Source organism: Thalassophryne amazonica, chromosome 17 (assembly GCF_902500255.1).
Source record: "Thalassophryne amazonica chromosome 17, fThaAma1.1, whole genome shotgun sequence".
Classification (NCBI taxonomy): Eukaryota; Metazoa; Chordata; class Actinopteri; order Batrachoidiformes; family Batrachoididae; genus Thalassophryne; species Thalassophryne amazonica.
In genome coordinates this window covers 66660738-66688722 of record NC_047119.1, presented here as the reverse complement: position 1 = coordinate 66688722, position 27985 = coordinate 66660738, and the positions used below count along the sequence as shown (strand labels likewise).

At 42.1% G+C, this 27985-nt stretch overlaps 1 protein-coding gene and 1 long non-coding RNA gene across 2 annotated transcripts; both read right to left on the bottom strand.

The window, feature by feature from the left end:
• Positions 1–44: 44 nt before the first annotated feature.
• LOC117529002 (protein SET-like) lies at positions 45–27808 on the bottom strand. Its single transcript, XM_034191694.1, has 8 exons — positions 27571–27808; positions 12761–12818; positions 12533–12675; positions 7688–7791; positions 7494–7607; positions 6574–6744; positions 1041–1169; positions 45–475 (listed from the first exon to the last, which is right to left on the bottom strand). The coding sequence occupies exons 1-8, from the start codon at positions 27638–27640 to the stop codon at positions 455–457; spliced, it is 810 nt and encodes a 269-aa protein (XP_034047585.1). The 5' UTR covers positions 27641–27808; the 3' UTR covers positions 45–454.
• On the bottom strand, positions 26479–27559 carry LOC117529026. The gene is made up of 3 exons (XR_004565918.1): positions 27087–27559; positions 26698–26978; positions 26479–26603 (listed from the first exon to the last, which is right to left on the bottom strand). It is a non-coding gene; the product is annotated as an uncharacterized LOC117529026 (long non-coding RNA).
• Positions 27809–27985: the final 177 nt, after the last annotated feature.

Sequence of the window (27985 nt, the reverse complement as noted above, 5' to 3'; positions counted from 1 at the left end):
TAAATTATCACTGCACCATGTCTTATTTTTATTTATTTATTTACTTTTTAAATTGAACTCACAACTTCAACAGAAACTGTAATTTCATATCTTACATAGAAATCGCTATGGTACGTATTTTAAATCTACGTAGGATGACATGCAGAATGCTACAAATTTTTATTTCTATTTTATTGTTTAGCATGTCGTTGGGAGATGATGGGTGAGACCCTCCACACAGCCGCCCCACTCAGACCTGCTGTGGATGGACCGGTCTTTACAGAGGGATTATAGACAGGCCAAGACTGCAGAGAAAGAGGACAGACTGACGACACGCAGGAAATCATTTTACTGTTTTCTTTACAAACACTCCCCCCCAAAAACAAAAAACAAATAACAAAAATTTTGCTCCCATCGGCTGGAGGATGATTAGAAAGGGGCTAGGATGAGAGGTAACTGGTACTGGTGGCAGAGTTTAATCATCCTCACCATTGTCCTGAAAAATTAAGAAACAATTACATGTTATAACCAGAGAGGACAATTGTTAATTCAGTATAGACATGAATTAGTGCTGGTCAGTCCACCGGTTTTAAATTCCAGCATATTCTGTCATATTCACACATAGTCACATTTACAATGCTACACATTTCTCAAAGCCAAATACATATTGCTGGACCTCAGAAATGTATTGCAATATCAATACATTTATGTGCTTAATAATGCATTTTTAAACTTCATATATGCATACATTGTACTGTGGTGTTGTGCCTAACCAAGCTACTAAGTAATTTGGATAGACTTCACAACCTAAATGTCTGTCTGATAAGATTAGTAACCCCAAGATATGTGTATGGAAATAAAAGCTATTATAAGGACTTTGAGCATTACTCACTATTTAAAAACACTATTATTTTGAACACAACTGCAATAACAACAATAATACTGCCAGCACCTTTAAAAAAAAATTAGTGAGAATTTTTTGGTGATCCTGCCCAGAGCAAATCCGATTTAAAAATGGCTGGTACTCAAGTCTTCATTCAGCATTTTTGCAGCATCCTCACCTCTCCATCATCTCCTTCACCTTCGTCTTCTTCATCTTCCTCTTCCTCTCCCTCGTCAATATCTTCCAACCCTTCCTCCTCCTCATCATCATCATCACCGTCACCTTCCTCGTCCTCCATGTCAGGGACCTTGGGAACATTCAGAGATTATGTTACTTCTGTGAATGAAACATGACTTACAGCTGTGTGGAATGGAACAATGCAGATTAAGTGTCTTGTCCAAGGAGACAGGTAGAGTAACCAGGAATCTAACACACATCTACATATTCACCACTCCAAAATGAGGAGCAATACAGGGCAAAGTAAAGGACCACATCAGGCTAGAAAATAAATATACAAAATAAAAATGAGAACAGGAATTTAAATCATCATCAGAAAGGAGTTGTGGCGGTAGAGAAGCTGGCATGAACATAGATTACGTTTTGTCTAGTTTGCCACAAGATGGTAAAACATGATAATCTTTCAATGGTACAAGTCAGTGTTACACTGGTGTGAGGCTACAAGAACGTCATGCACAATGTTGGATTGTGCATGAAGCAATCGCTGCAAAATGATGTACAAAATAGGTTTCAGATTCATCCAAAGATACACACACACACACACACTATACTAGTAAAACTTCAGGTTAAACAGGCACTTACATGTTTGACAAAGCCATAGTTTGTTGGATAAAAAAAAAAAAAAAAAAAAAGTGGGCAGGGTTCTGGTCTAGTAGTTAAACATTGGGCTTGAGACCAAAGGTTCCTTGGTTCAAATCCCAACCTGAATGGAAAATCACTAAGGACCCTTGGGCAAGGTCCTTAATCAATTCAATCAATCAATTTTTTTTTTTATATAGCGCCAAATCACAACAAACAGCTGCCCCAAGGCGCTTTATATTGTAAGGCAAGGCCATACAATAATTATGTAAAACCCCAACGGTCAAAACGACCCCCTGTGAGCAAGCACTTGGCTACAGTGGGAAGGAAAAACTCCCTTTTAACAGGAAGAAACCTCCAGCAGAACCAGGCTCAGGGAGGGGCAGTCTTCTGCTGGGACTGGTTGGGGCTGAGGGAGAGAACCAGGAAAAAGACATGCTGTGGAGGGGAGCAGAGATCGATCACTAATGATTAAATGCAGAGTGGTGCATACAGAGCAAAAAGAGAAAGAAACAGTGCATCATGGGAACCCCCCAGCAGTCTACGTCTATAGCAGCATAACTAAGGGATGGTTCAGGGTCACCTGATCCAGCCCTAACTATAAGCTTTAGCAAAAAGGAAAGTTTTAAGCCTAATCTTAAAAGTAGAGAGGGTGTCCGTCTCTCTGATCTGAATTGGGAGCTGGTTCCACAGGAGAGGAGCCTGAAAGCTGAAGGCTCTGCCTCCCATTCTACTCTTACAAACCCTAGGAACTACAAGTAAGCCTGCAGTCTGAGAGCGAAGCGCTCTATTGGGGTGATATGGTACTACGAGGTCCCTAAGATAAGATGGGACCTGATTATTCAAAGCCTTATAAGTAAGAAGAATTTTAAATTATATTCTAGAATTAACAGGAAGCCAATGAAGAGAGGCCAATATGGGTGAGATATGCTCTCTCCTTCTAGTCCCCGTCAGTACTCTAGCTGCAGCATTTTGAATTAACTGAAGGCTTTTTAGGGAACTTTTAGGACAACCTGATAATAATGAATTACAATAGTCCAGCCTAGAGGAAATAAATGCATGAATTAGTTTTTCAGCATCACTCTGAGACAAGACCTTTCTAATTTTAGAGATATTGCGTAAATGCAAAAAAGCAGTCCTACATATTTGTTTAATATGCGCTTTGAATGACATATCCTGATCAAAAATGACTCCAAGATTTCTCACAGTATTACTAGAGGTCAGGGTAATGCCATCCAGAGTAAGGATCTGGTTAGATCCTTAATCCCCTAGTTGCTCCCGGTGTGTAGTAAACACCTTGTATGGCAGCACCCTGACATTGGGGTGAATGCGAGGCATTATTGTAAAGTGCTTTGAGCATCTGATGGAGATGGAAAAGCGCAATATAAATGCAGTCCATTTACTGTAAGGTTTATTTATTGCATACAGATTGTTATTCTTATTGCTGACAAATGATTATGTCCATTCAGGGTTTTTTTTAAAGCATTCAACTGCTTTTCATAAGGAAACAGCATGCAGCAGATTTTGCTTGATAGTGTAGATTTTATGCTGTCCATCAAAACGTCATGCCAGCTCCGCCCAAATGATTTGATTTGCACACCAAGCTTTTCAAAAACATTCTTCCTCTCCTGAAAGGTGTGTGCACATCAGTCTCCCCCCAAATCACATTTTGATTTGATACAGTATTGTTGATAAAAATAATAAAATAGTGACCCATGAAATAAATGCAGAGGATAAAGCAAGAAAGTTGAAAGACTGTTGTCCTCAAAACAAAACCAACAACTATGGCAACTATGAACCACCTGAGAGACCACTTGAACAGTCTTAAATAACGAGCGATTCTTAGTCTCAAGAAATTTTATAAAGGGCGTTGAAATCAAACCCCTCATCCTCATCGGGACACCTGGGTAATAGATCAAGTAGGGGATTGCCTGTAGGGGAGAAATGCACTGGGGACCATGTGTGCCCTGTGGCTGCTATGGTAGCCAAGAGGAACCTGAACACGAGACCACTAACAGGGCTCTGGTGAAAGAAGAAGCCCTCAACAGCGGAGGAGGTGCTGGCTTGTAACCCAACGGCTGTAAAGATGGATGATGGGTATAGCAGTTCCTCAGACCCCGATTGTCTGGGACTGTGCATTTGTCAGTGTGTAATGACATTCCCATGTTAAATGAACCCGTTGGCAGGCACATCTAGATTGACTCTGGATGTAGATTTTCTCCGTGATCAGAATCCCGCGGAGGAATCGATCAATAGAGTATCTTCCTCACCATGAGGCACTGCCATATCTTGTTTGAAAGTAGAAGTAAATTTCATCAAATTCTCAGCACTGAAGACTAAAACAGCACTTTGACAAGTTTGATAAATACAGGCCCTGGACCATTACTCAATGGTTAAAAGTCTTCTTTTCAGATAAAGGTCTCAGAGTCTGGGGAATGAATGGAGGAGCACAGAATCCAAGTTGCTTGAAAGTCTGGTATAAAGTTCCCACAGTCTGTAAAAATCTGGGCTTCAATGACATCTGCTGATGTTTGTATAGCTTTTTTTTTTTTTTTTTATAAATCAAGTCCAAAACTGCCAGGAGATTTTAGACCATGTCATGCTTCCATCTGCTGCCTATGTATCAAGATGATGTCTAGTGGTTTAGTAGGGGTCTTGAGACCAGAGGATCACCAAGCGCGAGTGGATTAATGTGAGGCATCACTGTAAAGTGCCTTAAGCGTCTAATTCAAATTGAAAAGCACTAAAAAAAATGCAATTTATTTCCAAAATTATGGATATTTAAACTCCGACTTACACAGGGATGAAGGCCCTTGTGTGACCGGGGGGGGGGAAATCGGTGAGGACGCCATAGAAGGGTGAAGGAAGGCACAGTGCACGCCTCAGTCATACAAAGAATGCTCTGTGGAAGCACACAGGATGCCATGGTCACCCGGAATTTTTGAGCATTTCAAAATAAACGCAGAAAGGATGCAGAAGTTGGAGGATGCTCAAAGGAGGTGCAGACGACACCGCGGTCAGCCAACGGACACTGAATGAATGCAAATGATCAGGGCTGTTTGCTGTGATTTCTGTGAATAAAGTTAATTATAAAGCACTGTTATATCATCCCACGCAACCCTTAATAGGACTAAGTGGTTGAAGATGAGTGTGCGTTGTATCGTCAATATAAGCTACCACAGGCGAATGCAACGGCAAACAAAATCCAGCCGACCAGCTGTTACAAAAAAAGCAAAGAGTGGATAAGCTTTTGACAAACAGGTTTTCTTTTAAATTTTTGCTTTTGTAAAGAGAGATGTGATCAGATGTGAGTGACCTCTGTGGTAATGAGTACCATGTCGCCGAGCGAACACTCCCCACTAAAAATCGGCCCGCTCTGTCTTCACAGCACATGCGTCATTTCTGTGTGTCAGCCGTGGTTCACTGACTATCACCTCTTTTCTGCTTAAAACTGCACTCCAGTCATCATCTATCTCAGCAACAGATATCTGAAGCTTTTGTACAACAATCATTTTCACATAAATTCAGCATTATTTCATAATAAAAGACAGCGGACACATCAGAGCGCCACAGCCAGATGAGCTGCTGCTGCTATGTTGACTGCACCGCCGTCATTTCAAAGCGTCAGTAGCGACTCACCGATTATCGCCTCGTTTCTGCTTAAAAAGGCCCTGTTTCTGCTTAAAACTGACTTTAGAATGATGTAAGAGGTTTTACTTTGTCATCTGATGGTTAATAATCACATTATTCCCTTTGATTGTTTTGGGTGAAGAGACTCAGTCTCACACGAGCTGCTGTGGTCCCAAATGATGCATGCGCAGTGAAGGCAGATGGACCAATTTTTAGGGGAGGACCTTTTGGTCTGCGACATGCAGGGGTGGTGGCCAAGTGGTTAATGCGCTTGGTTTCAGTTCAGAAGGTCCCAGGTTCAAATCCCACCCCTGCCACATTTCTCCATGTAATGTGGAGTTGCGTCAGGAAGGGCATCCGGTGTAAAACTTGTGCCAATTCAACATGCAGATCCACCTTGGATTTGCTGTGGCGACCCCAAGTGCAAACAAGGGAGCAGCCGAAGGGACTTACTTTTTTTTTGGTCTGCGACACTGGCATGCAGTGATATAATGCAACACAGATCCATTGAGCGTTTTTTTCTCGACTCTTTCAGCCCCTTGGACAGCGACGCAGCCTGAGGTTCATGTCTAAATAGCTTTCAGAGTCCATCAAATCAGACAGAGGATGCTACGTCTTCGATAGTTAGGTAAAGAGTGATAGAAAAGCGCTTCCTTTCGATATTTAGCCAGACGCATATGGTAGCAAAGCAGATGCTAGTGTCACCTTAAAAAAAAATAAAATAAAATGTTCAGGGGTCTACTAGGAGGCAGAAGCATCACTGAACAGATGCTCAAAGAATACCATTGGTTGCCAAAGTATGGCACAGAGGAGGAAACACAAAGGAAGCTCAGTGGACACACAAGACTCCATGGACTCCAAAAAATTGGCTCTTTACAAAACAAACAAGGCACAAGGAATGTTGGAGGAATTGCAAAGCGTTTTTGTGCCCTGGCAAATTTTCTGAATGGACAAGGGACTCCCAAAGGATGCGGTTCTATGTAATGGACACATTTGCAACAATTTGTCTATTTTTGTTACTTTGTCTGCATTGTTTTATTGCTGGCATCATAAAAAAAGAAAAAAAAAAAAAAGTTCTTCTGGCCTGGCAGTGGTTCTTGTTGCCCTGGTAACAATGACAAGGTGAAAAACTGATTTCTCACAGTGTTAACTGTATCACACAATCCATGTGGTGGGTGGTGTAGTAGTCATCACCAGTGTGATGACTACTACACCACCCAACGCTAATGAAAATGGCTCAATAGATAATGCAGACATGGTTTTACCAAGTAGTACTGCAGCGGGTTGGGCCAGATGTCATCCTTTATCACCTCTCCGAGCTCATCAGCTCCTGCATCTGAGTGATCAGTGAACCAGGTGAAGAAGCTCTCGGGCTCCTCGTGCTGCCTCTTCTTGCCAGCTTTGTTTGGCGTTTGACCTGTGCGCTTTGTCAGGTCCTGGGCAAACAAAAATACAGTCAATATCATTTCTTTAATCGGGGAATCCTCCATGTCAAGAGACTCAAAATTTCAATAAAGGAGCCACTGAAAAATTAAAAAGAACTAAATTTCAACTGTAGGATCTTTTCCAAGTTGTGCAGTGGATCTTAAACTGTTACGTAACTAAGAATAAAAATAAAATCGATGTGACTAAAATGGAGAAAAAACAGGCACGTGTCAAATTATATTACTGAACCTTTACTATAATTTCATGCCAACAACCTGTTAATTTACATATTAAGTATTTTTTTGAATAAACCTGCCTACCTTTGAGTTTGATATCCTCGTACAATCAGATAAATACCCCCCCCCCCCCCCAATTTTCTAGCAAACTGTAGCAATGTATCTTCCATTTAGGATAACCCATCTCCATTTGTTGCATGTTACAATTTCTCCTCAGTCTCCTCCATACAGATTTACCACCACACAATACAATAAAGTAAATGAAGCCCAAGACAGATTTAGTAATGTGAAAATGTTCATGTATCCATCCAGGCTTATGTAAAGAAAATTAGCTGTAATCCTTAATTTGTCCAAATATTTATGGGCTCTGAATATGGAGAGACTCTGCATAAAACATGGGATATTTGTTAAACCTCTTGCACTAAAGCTGACAGACAACACAAAAAGCAGAGATGAACTGTTGTACAATCAAGGTATGAATTTATCATTCACAAACAAATCGACCAAATAAGATGAAAACCAACCTTTCCAGCTTTCCATTTGATTTCAGTGGATTTGGAGGCTGGATCCCCACTCTCATTCAAATGAAACTCTTTGGACAGTGCTTTGTTCTCAAAGTATGGATTCTCATCAAAATACTGAGGAAGACAAGCATGTCAGACCACTTCTCTCCAGCTGACAGGACAGCATGAAACTGATGTACAACATAAAAACTCACAAAATCTATTCTGTATCCAGACTTGATATCCTCAAACTCGGTGACCTCTACCCTCGACAAGTAATGAAGCGCTTCCTCATCTTCTTCGCCCAGAAGAGCTGAAACTAAAAGCCGCATCCATCACGATGCAAAGGCAACATCATTAATGCATTGGGTTGTTTTTTTTTTTTTTTTTTTCCTACTGATGAAACAATTATTAACTATGTTGACATGTTTCTTTTAGAATTTCACAAACAAAACCACACATGGATTACAAAAACTTTAAAGCTGCAAAGAAAACAAAATTTTGAAAGGTCCCCCTCCCCTCCTATTTATCCATCTATATCTTCTTTTCTTCAGGGCTGTGACATGAAAGTTGTGAAATGCAAGGAACATTTTCAGCATCTCCTGGAAGAAAAAAAAATCTCAAAAGAAGTACATATGATTCTAGATTCAACAACTGTCAATGATCATGTTGAAATAACAGACTATGACATGGAAGTAGGACCTGGAATGATTTTCATTTTAACTGTAAACCAAATTCTGCATTAACTCAGAACAATTAAACTACATGAAATTCATGAAAACTGAAAAGACTGTTAAAGCATTTCAAAAACCACAGCTAAAACTTGGAGAATATTTTGAAAATCATGGAAAAACATACCTTATAGTAAAAAACTAACTTATATTCTTCTGTAAATTCCTGTAAATCCATTCAAAGTGACAGTCTCTTTTTTTCCAAAGAAAGAAAGTCTAGATTAATTAAAAAAAAAAAAAGTCACATAATCTTGTCTGAAATCCTGTTTAAACAGCACAATGTTTATTTTCCTGAGTTTCCTGAGGGGAGAAGATGCAGTTTGCTTTTCCAGTTTCTTTTAGCTTTTTCAAGCCAGGGACAATTCCACGGATTCTTGTCCTTATTAAACTTTTTCAAACCATCTTTCTGGCCATCTTCCCTCTGTCCGATGTCACTCCATGGCATGCCGCAAAATTCTTGTTTCAAAACTTGATAGCTCTAAAAGTATGCGATGTCCACATGCTACTTTAGTTTCAGCATCTTTCAGCATCCCGCTTTACGACAACTGCCGTAACAGCCACGCTTTGAGTGAAGCATTTTTCTCCGCAGATTTCCACAGATCTGAGGACAATGATTTGTATCTGTCATACAGATGGGTGTCCGGGGACTTATAAACTTGCACAATGTGGTAAAAAAAAAAAAAGAACACTTCGCGATACGCACTGTAAAAACTCAGTGACGATCATGATTACAGACTACAACACTAACACCCCCTCCCTCCTCCCTATGATGAAATCTGCGGAATTTCTCGGGTCCGCTGTGTTTTCACAGCCTTGTTTCTTCTTTCAGCTGCTCCCATTAGGGGTCGCCACAGCAGATCAATCGTTCCCATCTCACCCTGCACTCTGTAACTTCCTCTGTCACACAAACCACCAGCATGTCCTCCCTCACATCCATAAACCTCCTCTTGGGCCTCCCTCTTCTCCTCCTGCCTGGTGACTCCATCCTCAGCGTCCTTCTCCCTATATAACCAGAGTCACTGCTCTGCACACGTCCAAACCATCTCAAGCTCACCTCTCTGACTTCGTCTCCAATCCGTCCCACCTGAGCTGTCCATGGGTGCAAGCAAAAAAAAAAAAAAATCTCCACCCACTCCACTCTGCCTGCACTCTCTTCTTCACCTCTCTACCACAGTCTCCATTACTTTGAACAGTTGACCCCAATTATTTAAACTCATCTACTTTGTCCACTTCTACTCCTTGTAACTGCACTATTCCACTGGGCTCCCTCTCATTTAAATACACATACTCACTCTTGCTTCTACTGACTTTCATTCCCCTTCTCAGCAGACCATATCTCCACCTCCCCAGGCTAGACTCAACCTGCTCTCTACTCTTGCTACAGATCACAGTATCATCTGCAAACATCACACTCCATCATGGAGACTCCCGTCTGATCTCATCCATCATATTGCAAGCAAGAAAGGACTCAGAGCTGATCCTTGGTGTAATCCCACTTCGACCTTGAATGAGTCTGTCATTCCTACTGCACATTTCACCGCTGTCACACTATCCTTGTACATGTCCTGCACTACCTTTACATACTTCTCTGCCACCCCAGACTTCCTCATACAATACCACAACTCTTTTCTTGGCACCCTGTCATAAGCTTTCTCTAAATCCACAAGCACACAATGTAACATCTTCCGGCCTTCTCAATCAATGTTCTCAGAGCAAACATTGCAACTTAGTGCTCTTTCTCCGCATGAAACCATGTTGCTGCTCACATGTCTTCACCCGTTTTTTACAGCCTAGCTTCTACTGCTCTTTCCCATAACTTCATGCTGTGGCTGATCAGCTTTATTCCTCTGTAGTTTCTGCAGCTCTGCACATCACCCTTGTTCTTAAAAAAAATAGGAACCAGCACACTTTGTCTCCACTCCTCAGGCATCCTCTCACTTGCCAAGAGTTTATTAAACAATCTGGTTAGAAACTCTACTGCCGTCTCTCCTAGACATTTCCATACCTACACTGGAATGTCATCTGGACCAACTGTCTTTCCACTCTTCACAGCTGCCCTCACTTCATCCTTACTAATCTTTTGTACTTCCTGATTTTCTCTCTCTCTCTCACTCTCCCTCTCCATCAGCTCCTCAAAATATTCCCTACACCTTTGCAACTAGAGCTGTGACGATTGGTCAACTAGTCACGATTACGTTCTCCCTATTCTCAGCACACTCTCCCCACTCGTCAGCACATTACCCTCTGCATCTTTTACCACCATGACCTGCTGCACATCCTTTCCAGCTCTGTCCCTTTGTCTGGCCAATCAGTACAAATCCTTTTCTCCTTCCTTACTATTCAACTTCTAGTACAGCTTGTTATATGGCATTTTCTTAGCTTTTGCCTCTTCTCTTTTCACCTTATACCATATCTCCTTGTGTTCCTGTCTACATTCTTTGTCTCTCTGACTATCTCAATTCTTTTTTACCAACCACTTTCTCCTTATACTTTTTCTGGACATCTTCATTCCATCACCAAGTGTCTTCCTCTTCCTTCCACTGTCCAGATGTCACACCCAGTACCTTCCTAGCTGTCTCCCTCACATCTGCAGTACTTTTCCAGTTGACCAAAATTGCTTCCCCTTCATCCAGTGCCTCTCTCACCTTTCTCACTGAATTTCACAAGTCTTCCTCCTTCAGCTTCCACCATCTGATCCTTTGTTGAGCTCTCATGCTCTTCTTCACCTCTAAAGTCTTCCTACAAGCCACCATCCTATGCTGTCTAGCTACACTCTCTCCTGCCAGCACCTTACAGTCCCCAATTTCTTTTAGCTAGCTCCTACAAAGAATGTTGTTCACCTGTATGCACCTTCCTCCACGCTTATGATACCCTAATGCAGGTATTCACCGCAGCCATTTCCACCCTTTTTGCAAAATCAACTACCATCTGTCCGTCCACATTCCTGTCCTTGATACCATATCTACCCATTATTTCCTCATCACCTCTGTTCCCTTCCGCTCCTATCACAATTCCTGCTTTGGTTCACTCCACCACCTCATCTCACTTCAGAAATCTCCTTTCTCTGTCTCGCAACCTACCTGTGCAGCATATGCACTAATTACATTCATCATTCCTTCATTTCCAACTTCCCACGCATCACCCTGTCAGACACTCGCTTAACCTCAAACACACACTTAACATACTCTTCCTTTAAAATGTCCCCAACCAGATTTCTCTTCCCATCCACACCATGATACAATAACTTGAACCCACCACCTATACCCGTGCTCTTACTTCCCTTCCACACATAATATGTCTACCTTTCTCCTCTCCATAATCAGCCAGCTCTTTCCCTTCACCAGTCATACTGCCAACATTCAAAGTCCTGACTATCACTTACACCCTTCTAGTTTTCCTCTTCTCCCGCTGTCAGTAGACATGTTCTCCTCCTCTTCACTCAGCAGTAGCCCAATTCCCACTGGGAAACGGCATTGGTGGTGGTCAACGTTAACCTGGGCTTCGACCAATCCAGTATGGAAATTTGATTTGTACTCTGCATGGATATGTTGGCTTGTTTTACGGCGGATGACCTTCCAGATGCAACCCTACTCATTTGACCATGCTTACGACCGACGCTCAGAGTGTACTGGCTGCACACCTCTTTCCAAATTTTGTAATACAGAAAACAACCAAACTAAAACTTACCAAAACCTTTTTCACCCCCCAAAATAAGACGTCCTCTGTTCTTTATGAATTACATTGATCTTGACGTGCAGCTGGCAGCCAGACTGAGTCCCAGGGACCATCAACAGTAATTACGTTGGAATAAGTTATTACATCATTTCAGGGATTTTTTTTTCTTGTAATAAATTTGAATAAAAACCAATAACTTTTTATTTATTGCTTGTAGAGCAACCAAACATCACACATCAACGAACTCCCTGTTGTTGTACTACAGCATTTAGATGGGAAAAATAAACTTTTATATAATTTTTGGGATTTTTTTATTCCAATAAATTTGAATAAAATCTGTAAGATTTTATTTATTGCTTGGAGTGCAACCAAACTTACATCACACATCAATTACATCATACACACTCTAGTGAGAATGCATCATTTAGAGTCTATTTTTTCACAATTTTCATGGGGGCGACCCCCCTGTGGGGGCTTCAACCATTTGCGGCTAGACCATTTTCGGTTTGAGTTTCGATCACATTCCCGTGGCTCAGTTTTTTTTAAGACACTTTACGCAGCTTTAAAGTTTTTGTTCTCCTCCAATTTACGGTTGACAAAATCAGGCATCAAGCATACATGACAAGGACAAATACAAAGAATGAAGTACTTTACCTTGTGGGTGGTTGACAAATGTTGTAACCCAGAAGTTGGGGATTTTGGCTATGAGTTCTGATCGTTTCTGAAAGAATGGCTGGCGTAATTTGTTGTACTTCTGCTCTACCTTTAAAATTTCTTCACTTGCCTGTTCGTTCAGTCTGGCAGATACACACACACAAAATAATGTAAAACCATTCAACATGACAGCACATCCTACTGTTGATGAACAACACAACTACTCACCTGTCAATTTCATTCTGTACTTCATCAATGTGTTCAATTGCTTCCTGTTGCTCTTTCTCTGCAAAAGGAAACAGTTAAATTAGTGGAATAAAAGTGGCATCATATGGCACAATATACAAGCTGACCAAGCCTCTAATGGGTTTTATGAATTATGGAAGCAGAGTCCATTCAACAGCTTTATAGTGTTTACAGGCTAATGCTCACTTCATGTTCATGTTAGTGTGCCTTAATTGAAGGGGGGGTCACGTTACTCGTGGTGCCATCTTGGTTCCAAAATGGCGCTTGCTGTTAATCTGTCTGCATGTAAATCCAGCTATTTTATTTATTTATTCGCTGAAAATGCTGGGTTGTTGTGCATTTGGATGCACAAAGACACAGCAAGGGTTTCAAGATGTACAGATTCCCTTCAGATCTGAACAGCAGAAAAATTTGGGAAAATCAAGTCAGCCGTGTGGGATGGAAGCGACTTCATCATCAAATCTTTGCGAGGTAAATTTATTGTTCAGTCCCATGTACCGTAGGGCTGCAGCTATTGATTACTTTAGTAATCGAGTATTCTATTGATTATTCTGGCAATTAATTGAGTCATTGGATAAAAAGCACTTCTACGTTTTTAAACAACATCAACAGTCCTGCGCTCTTCCAAAGCAATGACACAATGTCACTGCGCCAAAGTGTCAGCATTCTGCTGAAATGGCGATGGGATGTGGCTTTCTGTTTTGTTTTCTCCAACTTGTAAAATGTAACCATTTTTAATTTTTTTTTTTTTTTTTTTTTTTTAAATAAAAGTTGGTGGACTGGGTCCCTGCATGATTTTTTTTTTTTTATCCTTTTCTCTGCAATTCAGCAGATGCATTTCAGATGGAGGTTGAACATGAAGCCTCGCAGTCAGTTTTTTTTTTATTATTATTTTATTAAAGTTACCGTGTTTGTGAAGTGCTGTGTGTTGCCCAAAAAAGCAAAAATTAAAAAGTCAAACAGTGTGAGTCTGAGGGAAACACAGAAGAAACAGTGACCGGGGACAGAGCTGTGACAGCTCCTCACACTGGGCAGAGAGACAGCGGTTGGGCTTCGGGTCAATAGTCCCTCCCCATGTAGAGCAGACCGTGTGTTTTTTAAAAATAGACAAACACACTGCTTCGCTTTAAATGCACAGTAAGTCTATTTCAGATGATCAGCGTGGACCATCTTTCGCTTAAAAGGCTTTATTTTACTCTATGTGTCATGTTGGAAAGCGGTAGCTATCGTTGCTAATTTGATTAGCTGTTATGCTCCAGTCTTCGTGTTTTTTTTTCTGTGGACGTTGCAGCGCCACACACAGGCCTGGCATATGTACTACAATATTAAACAAAGCTTCGAGGCACAGAATTTACCTCAAACATTTTTTGTAATCGAATTATTCGAGTTACTCGACTAATTGTTTCAGCCCTAATGTACAGTAACTCACCTAAACTGTCATCGTATAAACCAGATATTCACAGTCACCTGTCAAAAAAGTCCCAAAGTTTTTGTATTGTTTTCCATGTAATAAACAGCGTATATAATGGATTTTCACTCACATGAGAGTTACAGAGCTGCAGAAGCATAAATCAGGCTTTAAATTAACTAAATAAAATCATAAATTGTAAATTTATGTAAATCTGATAGCTTAACTATTTTTATATTTATTTTGATAGCACCTGTACCTGAATATGTTGCTGTAAGTGGTTAAATTATTTTTTAAAAAGTTGAAAACATTAAAAGTTCATTCAGTAGTTCAGCGCAGTTGGAACCAAAATGGCGCCATGTTATGAGTTAACGCCATTCTCTCAATTAAGGCACTCTAGTTCACCTAGGATGATATACTGGCACAGAGAATACCACAATATTATTGTTGTACGATATAATGAAAATATTGCATAAAAATTCACATACATCCTTTCTAAGATGGATCTAAGATACATCCTTTCTCCCTCAGCCCCAACCAGTCCCAGCAGAAGACTGCCCCTCCCTGAGCCTGGTTCTGCTGGAGGTTTCTTCCTGTTAAAAGGGAGTTTTTCCTTCCCACTGTAGCCAAGTGCTTGCTCACAGGGGGTCGTTTTGACCGTTGGGGTTTTACATAATTATTGTATGGCCTTGCCTTACAATATGAGGCGCCTTGGGGCAACTGTTTGTTGTGATTTGGCGCTATATAAAAAAAATTGATTGATTGATTGATTGATTAAGAGCAATGAAGGGCAGTAAATGTCAATGGCCCCTCAGTGCCTTAACCAATAGGCCATTTTCTCCATATGATGGGTTCTTCTCAGACAAAGCGCTTGTGAAATGCGGGGGAAAAATTATGCAAGATTTGTATTTTTTTTTTTTTTATCTATCCTCTCTACTTTTAAGATTAGGCTTAAAACTTTCCTTTTTGCTAAAGCTTATAGTTAGGGCTGGATCAGGTGACCCTGAACCATCCCTTAGTTATGCTGCTATAGACATAGACTGCTGGGGGGTTCCCATGATGCACTGTTTCTTTCTCTTTTTGCTCTGTATGCACCACTCTGCATTTAATCATTAGTGATCGATCTCTGCTCCCCTCCACAGCATGTCTTTTTCCTGGTTCTCTCCCTCAGCCCCAACCAGTCCCAGCAGAAGACTGCCCCTCCCTGAGCCTGGTTCTGCTGGAGGTTTCTTCCTGTTAAAAGGGAGTTTTTCCTTCCCACTGTAGCCAAGTGCTTGCTCACAGGAAGTCGTTTTGACCGTTGGGGTTTTACATAATTATTGTATGGCCTTGCCTTACAATATAAAGCGCCTTGGGGCAACTGTTTGTTGTGATTTGGCGCTATATAAAAAAAAAAATTGAATTGAAATTGAATTGAATCTATTCTAAGAGCCAGTATTTGAGTTAAATTGAAGTTAAATATTACGCAAATGCACAATGGCATTGCACCACCATGATGAGTCTTAGCATGATCAGGCAAATTTTCAAATTTAGGGTGTTCCCTCCCTGTTTTCCTGGGTAAAAAAAAGAAAAACAAAATTCACATCATTATGAGTTTCAGGGCTTTTTGCCAGACCTTAGGCACCAGCGGTTGGTGAAATCATCAGTCAGTGCACGTGAACGCAGCCTGTAAAAAAACTGGACCTTGGAGTGCAGCAGCTTTTCTTCAAAAGCTGCATTGATAAATCCGCTGTGCATCATGTTAATGAATAGATGAAAAATCTGATCAAAACTAGGGATGGGGCCGATCCAGTATTGGTATTGGGTTCAGACACCAATGTAATTCATGGATCAGAAATTTACGATACAACCGGTGGAGTTTTCCGATACTAGTTTTCCGATTTTTTGTAATGTTATTTATCTTTTACTTAGAGATTAATGCAACTTTGCACACATTTTTATTGTACTAGACAGTTCTTTGTTACTGTTCTCGAAAATTGCACAAACATACTACGGGGTATTGTGAAAAGAATCTTATTTTACTGTTACAAATATGATAGTTTCCTCACGTTATATCAGGGTCCATGTTTTCTTGTTAAAAATGTCCTACCAGCCCTAAAACCAACCTCTGCTTGCACTAAAGTTGAAAGTTTTTTGTTCTTGAAAGTTGCAGAATAGAAAAATAAAGGAGTGCTGTAAATAATAAATAAATAACAAAATAAATAAAATAAATGATAAATAATATCGGCCGATTTATCAATTATCTGCATTTTTTTTTCATCCAAATATCATTATCGGCATCGGCCTCAAAAACTCCGTATCGGTCAGGCCCTATGAGCAACACCGCAAAGCAAGGCAGCAACGTGCAATGTTTGCAAAGCTGCTGTACTGAGAGGTGGAAGCTCCGTCGTGACATACAATACAGCGAACTTAATCGAAAAAGCACCGCATTAAAGAATACAAAGATTTATTTATTTTTTGCCAGGGAGCATAAAGACAAAAGGAGCTGGGAAGAAGGGTACAACGATTTACACAGACCAACTCCAAATATGAGTAAATTAAGTACTTTTATTTATTTTTTGGTGGTTTCTTGTGGCATTTTGGAAATGCGCTCTTTAAAACTGATCATATACTCGGGGCAGGTGTGCCATCTGGGGTTTAATAGATGAAACTTCAGCCACTGACCCAACAATGGCCCCGTTTACATGTACATCATTAATCACATTTATTTCATTCTTTTACATTTGCGTGTTTCAGCATTCTAAAGAGTTAATTTCTTGGAGAAGGAGAGAGACAGAGGGAGAGAGTGCTGTCTTTTCTTTATAATGTCTATGCTTTGTCCTGGCGTGTCCTGGGTCTTCCCCGGGGCCTCCTCCCAATGGAACGTGCCCGGAACACCTCTCCAGCAAGGCGTCCAGGGAGCATCCGGACAAGATGCCCGAGCCACCTCAGCTTGCTCCTTTCGACGTGGAGGAGCAGCGGCTTGACTCCGAGCTCCTCCCGAGTGACCGAGCTCCTCACCCTATCTCTAAGGGAGCGCGAGCCACCCTGCGGAGGAAACTCATCTCGGCCGCTTGTACTCACGATCTTGTTCTTTCGGTCATGAGCCAAATCTCATGACCGTAGGTGAGGGTCGGAACGTAGATCGATCGGTAAATCGAGAGCCTTGCCCCTCTGCTCACCTCTCTCTTCACCACGACAGTCCGATATAGCGACCACATCACTGCAGATGCTGCACCGATCCGTCGATCAATCTCGCGCTCCATCCGTCCCTCACTCGTGAACAAGACCCCGTGATACTTAAACTCCTCCACTTGAGGCAAAGACACCCCACCGACCTGAAGAAGGCAAGGCACCTTTTTCCGGTCAAGAACCATGGCCTTGGATTTGGAGGTGCTGATCTTCATCCTGGACGCTTCACACTCGGCTGCAAACCACCCCAGTGCACGCTGAAGGTCCTGGTTTGACAAAGCCAACAGGACTACATCATCCACAAACAGCAGAGATGAGATTCTGTGGTTCCCAAACCGGACCCCCTCAACACCCTGGCTGCACCTAGAAATTCTGTCCATAACGGTAATGAACAGAACTGGCGACAAAGGGCAGCCCTGGCGGAGGCCAACATGGACTGGAAACAGGTTTGACTTACTGCCGGCAATGCAAACCAAGCTCCTGCTGCGGCTGTACAGGGACCGGATAGCCCTTAGCAATGGACCCCGGACCCCGTACTCCTGGAGCACCCCCCACAGGGTGCCTCGAGGAACACGGTCAAAGGCCTTCTCCAGATCCACAAAGCACATGTGGAATGGTTGGGCGAACTCCCATGAACAGTGTGCCGCGACCAGGACGAAAACCACACTGCTCCTCCTGAATCAGAGGTTTGACTATCGTTCGAATTCTCCTCTCCAGTACCCTGGAATAGACCTTACCGGGGAGGCTGAGGAGTGTGATCCCCCTGTAGTTGGAACACATCCTCCGGTCCCCCTTCTTAAACAAAGGGACCACCACCCCAGTCTGCCAATCCAGGGGCACTGTCCCCGACCGCCACGCTATGTTGCAGAGATGTGTCAACCAGGACAGTCCCATAATATCCAGAGACTTAAGGTACTCAGGACAGATTTCGTCCACCCCATGAGCCTTGCCACCAAGGAGCTTTCTGACCACCTCAGTGACTTCGGCCTGGGTGATGGACGAGTTTGTCTCTGAGTCCCCAGTCTCTGCTTCCTCTTTGGAAGACGTGACGATGGGATTGAGAAGATCCTCGAAGTATTCCTTCCACCGGCCGACAACATCCCCAGTCAAGGTCAACAACTCCCCACCCGCACTACAGACAGTGTTGGCGGAGAGCTGCCTCTGCTTCCTGAGGCGTCGGACGGTTTGCCAGAATTTCTTCGAGGCTGACCGATAGTCCTCCTCTGTGACCTCCGTGACCCTGTCGTTCACTGGGGTGAACTCCAACACATGGCGACTGAGCTGGGGAGCAATAAGCAATGCTACCCCAGCTCGCCGCCTCTCCCTGTGAGCAATGCCAGAAAAGTGGAGCGTCCAGCCCCTCTCCAGGAGTTGGGTACCAGAGCCAAAGCTGTGCGTGGAGGTGAGCCTGACTATCTCTAGTCGGTACCTCTCAACCTCCCGCACAAGCTCAGGCTCCTTCCCCCCAGTGAGGTGACGTTCCACGTCCCAACAGCCAGAGGCTGTGAGCGTGGACAACGCCGCCGGACCACCCGCACTCGACTGCCACCCAGTAGTCTCTGCACCCGACCCCCATGGCCCCCTCTGCAGGTGGTGAGCTCACAGGAGGGCTTGCCCACATTGCTCTTTGAAGCTGAGCCTGGCCGGGCCCCGTGGGCTAAGGCCCGTCCGCCAGGCGCTCGCGTGCGAGCCCAAACCCCAGGCCTGGCTCCAGGGTGGGGCATCGGCTCCGCCATACCAGGCGATGTCTCGGTCCTTAATTTCGTGTCGGTCATGGGAGCTTCTGAACTGCCCTTAGTCTGGCCCGTCACCTAGGACCTGTTTGCTATGGGAGACCCTACCAGGGGCACGACACCCCCAACAACATAGCTCCTAGGATCATCCGGGTACGCAAACTCCCCCACCACAATAAGGTGGCAGTTCGAGGGGGGGTGTCATTAAACGTATATATATATATATATATATATATATATATATATATATATATATATATATATATATATATATATATATATATATATATATATATATATATATATAAACAGGAGCTTGCGTCACCTTTTTTTTTTGTCATGGAACTTAAAAAAAAAAAGAAGCAACATTGTCTGCCACCTGCTGGATGACTCAGGAATGTGCACAAATATCTAAAATTTTACCTTTGAAGGCTATCGTCTGTAGTGTTGTATGTGCATAAGCATCTACTTTTTTAGCATCTACTGTTTTAATTTCAAAGATTTCTAATATATTTTTGGCATTCCCAGTTATAAATTACATTTTTCAATATTGTTATTTATTCTTTTTTGTAAGTATGGAGGCTCCAGCCTCCACATGATCCTTGATTTGAGTAAGCAGGTATAGAAAGTGGATAGATTTTTAAGTATACTGTAAAAATATTCAACATGTTACATCATTTTCCTGTTTGTTGTTTTTCCCTAGTGAAGTGTTGCCATTTTGACTGGAGGCCACTTTGTGTTAAAGTGACAGCACTGTGATCCACATACTCTGTCCCTCCTCCTGGCAATTTACTTTCTTGGGGATGGGGACAAGCAATTTGAACCACCTCTCTGTCTCACAGCACAGTGGCGACATAACAAACAAGACTAGTACATCTGTGGTGAGTTTTTCAAACATATTTATGCTTTTCTTTTTTCAAAGTCTGTGCATGTCCTCTGGCTGTGTTAGCACAGTTAAAATAACAGCTCCAAATAGAGAATAGCAGTACATCCGTGGTGAATATAAAAAAAAATAAATAAATAAAAGTCCCTTTAGCTTCTCCCTTGTTTTCACTCAGGGTGGCCAGAGGACACTTTTTTCTCTTCTTTCTTTTATTCAGATGGAGGACAAGTTCTAGCACTGGTGTGTGCAATCGGTTGATTGCAGGCTGACTTCCAGTCAATCGCATGGGAGGGAAACATTTTATTTTTTTTTTTAAATCTCACGTGGTTCCTTCTATTTGCACATATACGAGGTCTATTAGAAAAATATCCGACCTTATTATTTTTTTCAAAAACCATATGGATTTGAATCACGTGTGATTACATCAGACATGCTTGAACCCTCGTGGCCATGCGAGAGTTTTTTCATGCCTGTCGGTTACGTCATTCGCCTGTGGGCAGTCTGAGTGAGGAGTCGCCCACCCTCTCGTCGTTTTTTTCATTGTTTAGGAATGGCTCAGAGACTGCTGCTTTGTTCGATCAAAATTTTTTCAAAACTGTAAGGCACAACTGAGTGGACACCATTCGATAAATTCAGCTGGTTTTCGGTAAAAATTTTAACGGCTGATGAGAGATTTTGGTCTGGTAGTGTCGCCGTAAGGACGGCCCACGGCACCTGACGGCGATCTGCGCTTCGAGGCGGCAGCGTCTCACCATTTCAAGTTGAAAACTTCCACATTTCAGGCTCTGTTGACCCAGTAAGTCGTCAGAGAACAGAAAACTTTCAGAAGAAGTCGGCATGAGGAGTTTATTCAGACATTCCATTGTTAACGGACATTTTGGAATGAAAGAACGTGCGGGCAGAGTTGCATGTCGGGCCGGACCCGACCGCGGGGGGTCGCGACAGGAAAAACACCTCCATTAAAAACCTTAACGGGCAAGTTGGAACATGCCCAAGCTGTTAAACAATTTCTCAGTTACTCACTTGTTGAAAGCCATCAAAAGCCGCCTGAATTTTACAAATGGTTTTCAACACGGAGGTGTTTTTCCTGTCACGGCGCACACAGATTTGCCGAGTCGTCACGGAAACGACTCGGCGAATTTGCGCGCACGTCTTTCATTACAAAATGTCCTTAAACACTGGAATGTCCGCATAAAGTCCTCATGCCGGCCTCTTCTGAATCTTCTGTTCTCTCACGACGTCCTGGGTGAATTAAGCCTTAAATTAGGATGTTTTCAGGTCGAAACAGGCCGACGACGGCGCCTGGAAGCACTGCACGACATCCTGCTCCGTGGGAAGTCCTTACAGCGACAGAAACACCCCATAATCTCTCATCAGCCGTTAAACTTTTCACCGAAAACCAGCTTAATTTCTCGAATAGTGTCCACTCGGATATTCCTCACAGGTCCAGAAAAAATTTTGATAAAGCAACGCGCGCCGTCTCGAGCAGCGTGTGAAACAAAGGAATTCAGCCGAGAGGGCGGGACCACATCTCACTCAAGGCCTGCCCACAGGGAAATGACGTCACCGACGCGTGAAAAAACTCACACATGCGCACGAGGGTTCAAGCATGATTGGTGTAATCGAACGTCATTCAAATCCATATAGTTAAAAAAAATAATAAAAGGGTCGGTTTATTATCTAATAGACATCGTACAGGGTTAAGCGGTTGTGAGGAGTTACAGTGGAGAGCAAGCAAGCGTACAATCACCTCTTCGCTCCCGAAAAGTGCAGGGTTTGAAAAGCCAGCTAGCAGCACAATAAGGTGTTTTTACCAGGCCAAATACCACAAGTAAGGCTGCAAACATAGATTCTTATCGTGTCAGCCGTGTTCTTCCAAAAGGAAAGAAATATTTCAAGGATGGTGAGATTGTGAAAGAAGTGTGCATGGAAGCTGCAGAGGTGCTCTTCGCAGATTAAAAAAAAAAAAAAAAAAAAGTTGAAAGGAGACTATCTCTGCTATTCAGGATGTGCAGCTATGAAGAAATGGTTTGTTAATTTGTTAAGAGCCAGTTCCCTCTCTTCAAACTCATTTCCATTACCACTAATGGGGCTCCAGTGATGGTTGGATGTACTGCTGGGTTCACCGACTTGTGCAAACAGTGTGATTCTTTCCCAAACCTGGATAGCTGTGCTGTTGAGAATAAGATCCTCGCATTGAAAAACAACACTGAGGCGAAAACATGATGTCAAAATCGAGCATTCTGAGCCTTCTTGAAGAACCAGAACAACAACACAGTATGGGAGCTGCATGAAATAGGACGTTTACACATTTTTATCATCATTTTGCTACGTTTTTAGTATTTTGGGGAAAAATATGTCGGTTATTACGAATGGGCTTGCTATTTCCTGGCATCAAGGTTATGCATTTATGGAAGAATCAATTGCCAAGTGGAAGGCTGTATGCCAAGAATAACTTTTTTTTGTAAAAAATACAGTATCTGGATTATGGCAAGGGGGTGGGGTGCGGCGCAGCACCCCAATTTCCCGGTTTAGAAAAACCCTTGCATTTCCTTGGAGAGGAAATGGCGTCTCACTAATTTAGAAGATCTTCACTTAGCCTGGAAAAAGAGTCTGTTGCTCTATTAAAAAAAAGCCCTCCGTAAAGCTAGGACATCTTACTACTCATCACTAATTGAAGAAAATAAGAACAACCCCAGGTTTCTTTTCAGCACTGTAGCCAGGCTGACAGAGTCAGAGCTCTATTGAGCCGAGTATTCCTTTAACTTTAACTAGTAATGACTTCATGACTTTCTTTGCTAATAAAATTTTAACTATTAGAGAAAAAATTACTCATAACCATCCCAAAGACATATCGTTATCTTTGGCTGCTTTCAGTAATGCTGGTACTTGGTTAGACTCTTTCTCTCCGATTGTTCTGTCGGAGTTATTTTCATTAGTCACTTCCTCCAAACCATCAACATGTCTATTAGACCCCATTCCTACCAGGCTGCTCAAGGAAGCGCTACCATTAATTAATGCATCAATGTTAAATATGATCAATCTATCTTTAAGGCTTTTAAGGTGGCAGTAATTAAACCATTACTTAAAAAGCCATCACTTGACCCAGCTATCTTAGCTAATTATAGGCCAATCTCCAACCTTCCTTTTCTCTCAAAAATTCTTGAAAGGGTAGTTGTAAAACAGCTAACTGATCATCTGTAGAGGAATGGTCTATTTGAAGAGTTTCAGTTAGGTTTCAGAAATCATCATGGTACAGAAACAGCATTAGTGAAGGTTACAAATGATCTTCTTATGGCCTCAGACAGTGGACTCATCTCTGTGCTTGTCCTGTTAGACCTCAGTGCTGCTTTTGATACTGTTGACCATAAAACTTTATTACAGAGATTGGAGCACGCCATAGGTATTAAAGGCACTGCGCTGCGGTGGTTTGAATCGTATTTATCTAATAGATTACAATTTGTTCATGTAAATGGGGAGTCTTCTTCACAGACTAAGGTTAATTATGGAGTTCCACAAGGTTCTGTGCTAGGACCAATTTTATTCACTTTATACATGCTTCCCTTAGACAGTATTATTAGAAAGCATTGCTTAAATTTTCATTGTTACGCAGATGATACCCAGCATTATCTATCCATGAAGCCAGAGGACACACACCAATTAGTTAAACTGCAGGAATGTCTTACAGACAAAGACATGGATGACCTCTAATTTCCTGCTTTTAAATTCAGATAAAACTGAAGTTACTGTACTTGGCCCCACAAATCTTAGAAACATGGTGTCTAACCAGATCCTTACTCTGGATGGCATTACCCTGACCTCTAGTAATACTGTGAGAAATCTTGGAGTCATTTTTGATCAGGATATGTCCTTCAATGCGCATATTAAGCAAATATGTAGGACTGCTTTTTTTGCATTTGCGCAATATCTCTAAAATTAGAAAGGTCTTGTCTCAGAGTGATGCTGAAAAACTAATTCATGCATTTATTTCCTCTAGGCTGGACTATTGTAATTCATTATTATCAGGTTGTCCTAAAAGTTCCCTGAAAGGCCTTCAGTTAATTCAAAATGCTGCAGCTAGAGTACTGACGGGGACTAGAAGGAGAGAGCATATTTCACCCATATTGGCCTCTCTTCATTGGCTTCCTGTTAATTCTAGAATAGAATTTAAAAATTCTTCTTCTTACTTATAAGGTTTTGAATAATCAGGTCCCATCTTATCTTAGGGACCTCTTAGTACCATATCACCCCAATAGAGCGCTTCGCTCTCAGACTGCAGGCTTGTAGTTCCTAGGGTTTTTAAGAGTAGAATGGGAGGCAGAGCCTTCAGCTTTCAGGCTCCTCTCCTGTGGAACCAGCTCCCAATTCGGATCAGGGAGACAGACACCCTCTCTACTTTTAAGATTAGGCTTAAAACTTTCCTTTTTGCTAAAGCTTATAGTCAGGGCTGGATCAGGTGACCCTGAACCATCCCTTAATTATGCTGCTATAGACTTAGACTGCTGGGGGGGTTCCCATGATGCACTGAGTGTGTTTCCTTCTCTTTTTGCTCTGTATGCACCACTCTGCATTTAATCATTAGTGATTGATCTCTGCTGTCTTCCACAGCATGTCTTTTTCCTGATTCTCTCCCCTCAGCCCCAACCAGTCCCAGCAGAAGACTGCCCCTCCCTGAGCCTGGTTCTGCTGGAGGTTTCTTCCTGTTTAATGGGAGTTTTTCCTTCCCACTGTCGCCAAGTGCTTGCTCACAGGGGGTCGTTTAGACCATTGGGGTTTTTCCGTAATTATTGTATGGCTTTGCCTTACAATATAAAGCGCCTTGGGGCAACTGTTTGTTGTGATTTGGCGCTATATAAATAAAACTGATTTGATTTGTGGATCTGTGGATTTCGCGAAAAGAATGTCTAAAAATTACGTCACAGAGGAAAAGGATGATTGCATTTAATTGGTGATCCACAAATGCTGAAACTAAATTCACATATACAATTTCCAGTTTTACAAATGTAATTTTTTTTTTTTTTTTTTTACAAATTAAGTTTTATATTTGCAAATACATTATTTGCAAAGACCAATTTACAAGTTACAAATATGAAATTTGCATTTGTGGATATCTGAACACATCTGCAAATCAATGATTATTTGTAGATCACCCTGCGTGCATTTACAAATATTGAGACGATTTTAACCCCATAGAATGAGGGCTGTATTTTACATTCTCAACATATTCTCTGTAGGCTGTAACCTGAGCAACATGAAACATGGAAAAAAAAGCTTGCTGGTAGAACAAAGTCAGTGTAATAAAACAAAAGTTGGCAGTTTATTCTAGTGTCTTTATTTGAATGCATGTTTTTGTTTTCATCATTAAGTTTTAATGCAAAAATAGTCCTATACCTTAGACCTATATTCTTATTTTGGGCATGAACCAAATATGTACTTGATCGGTATCGGCCTTGATCGGTATCGACAGATCAAAATTTCAGTGATCGGCGCACCTCTAATTTTGAGCTGTTTTCTTGATGAAAACGTCTTTATTCATAGTGAGCATTTCTTTTGTCTGCTCATTCCTCCCCCCACCCCCCCTCATTGACAATGAGGTTGTTGACCACAGTGCCCTGAAGGCTCCGATGGTTCTCAGTTTCAAAAATGGTAGGTCCCACCAGAAATGGAACAAAAACAAGACAAAATAGTCCTCTGATCTGCTGGCTTTGGGTCCCACTTGTGCTTTGCCATGATTTCTGCAAATAGTCAGCTGAAGGTGTTTGTGAAGTTTCGTCCTAGGAGCGGTACTCTTAAACCTTTGAGTGATGTCAGATAGTCCACTAAAAACTGCACTTTATTTTTTTTGAGTGACAGTAACCCAGATGAGAGATGTCTCCTTTACAAAATTCCACCAATAACAGCTCTTTATGTTTTGAGTAACAGTTAACCAGACCAATTTAAGCAAAATTACTTGAGAAAACAGAAAGTGAACATCCTAAAGTTGAAACTAGGCATGATGGCGCTGAGACTGTGACAACCCGGTGCTGCATTACGATTCCACTCCTTAGGGATGGCTCTGAGAAACTTATATTTTGTAATCCAACAAATGAATGTACCAATAGTCAACCCATATCATCTTTTCGGCATTAGCCCCTTTTTACCCCTGTCTATTTCCCCACATGATGCGCTGTGTAACGTAGATTAATAGTTGTGTGTATGCACAGCCAAATGGCCAAATGTTCAGCTTTAATTGGGCAGCGTAGTCTCGTTTGAGGATGGACGCTAAAGGGGTAAAATATGACACACATGATGTAATTTCTCTACTTCTGGGGACAGAAACACAGTACTTTCTCTGACATTTTGGGCAAATTACACATTAACAAGTGAAAATACAAAGAAAAAGTGACAATGCAGTGGATAGTTGATGTGTGTTACAGTTTGTTCATGACAAGGAGCTCAAAGGTGTCGAGGCAGCTGTGCAGGTGAGAGGACGTAGTTACTCTGGTTAGCCGCGTAGACTAACACTTACCAACATTACAGGGTTCAAACGAGACTGCGCTGACGTATGCCCGCCAGTCTACGGTTAACACCAGAGGATACCGTGCGGATCAAGTCATCAGTGCCAGTGCAAAGAGAGCCCTATTCTGAAAGCTGAGATTGGTATGCAACACATGAGCATTTGATATGCAACATATGAGCATTATACAATAAATAATGGAAAAAATAAAACAAAAATTTTAAGTACCTTAAAAGAGGAATTACTGAAAATATAGCAAAACTGAGGTGGTTAAAGTGATGTGGCTGTGATAGAGATCCTGTCCCTCCTGCAGGTTGTGATCCACAGACCCTGTCCCGCCTTCAGGCTGTTAAAGTGATGGGCCTTTTAAGCCACAGTCCCTGTCTCTCACGCTGACTTAAAATGAAGGGGCTGGGATCCACAGACCCTGTCCCTCCTGCAGACTGGTGTTTCCTGTTGCCACTAAAGGCGGCCTGGTTTGAACAGGAGGCTCGACTGGCTGCGAAACGCTGTTAGCACACACAAAAAAACAGATGGCTCTGAATACAACCTATACAACCACAGAAACAGCATAGGTGCCAACCAATAGCCAAATAAAAGCGATCCAGCTTGTTTACTTTGATCACGCAAAGCTAAGCTGGTTGGAGCATCAAGCTAACGCGATCGTCGCTCGGCCTTTCATGCCTGGTAGCAAACGGAGATCGTCTCAGCTAACAATATAGCAAACAAAGGCTCACCTAAAAGTGAATTCAACGACACTTTTCACCCTTAGAAATTTAACTGGTTAGAGAATCACCACATCAGCTCAAATTCATCCTATACGGACATCAAAAACACCGGCGCCGTTCACGTAGACTAATAGCTAATGTAACAGCTAATTAGCAGTCACGCTGGCTAATAAGTTAGCACGCGCTAGCAAGCGATATTTCTGAACAGTTCTACCAACATTATGCCACCGTATCTACACACAGAAGCACCTAAATTACAACAGTTATGCATACAAATGCATCATTTTGACGCTGCACTCCCCCACGCTGAAAACAACCAGAGCACGACTAAACAAATGAAAATGGCGTTACCGCCATTCCTCATCATCCTTACCGGAGGTTTCGTCCGCTCCGTCGTGATTCGAATTGTCCTTCCGACTAACTTTCGTCGCTGAGGTCGACATGTTTATCGTGGCTCTTCTAACCAGATTTCTGTTGCGAGTCGTTTGGAGCTCTTCAGTAAAAGTTATTTTCCACACTGATGTTCCACACAATAAAGGTCTTAAAGCGCACAAGGATGAACGGCACCGCACGCTTGTTGTTTCTCTTCTTCTTCGTCTTCTTTGGGGGTTAGTTGGAGAAGGACCTTAGCAGCTGGCACACGAAGGAACATTACCGCCACCACAAGGATTGGAATGCAAAACAATAAAGCGAAAATAAATAATTAAATAACATAAATAGGAATTCAGAAGCATGTACAAACAGTGAAAACATTGTCACAATAAGAGTCCAAGGAGAGGACACAGGAA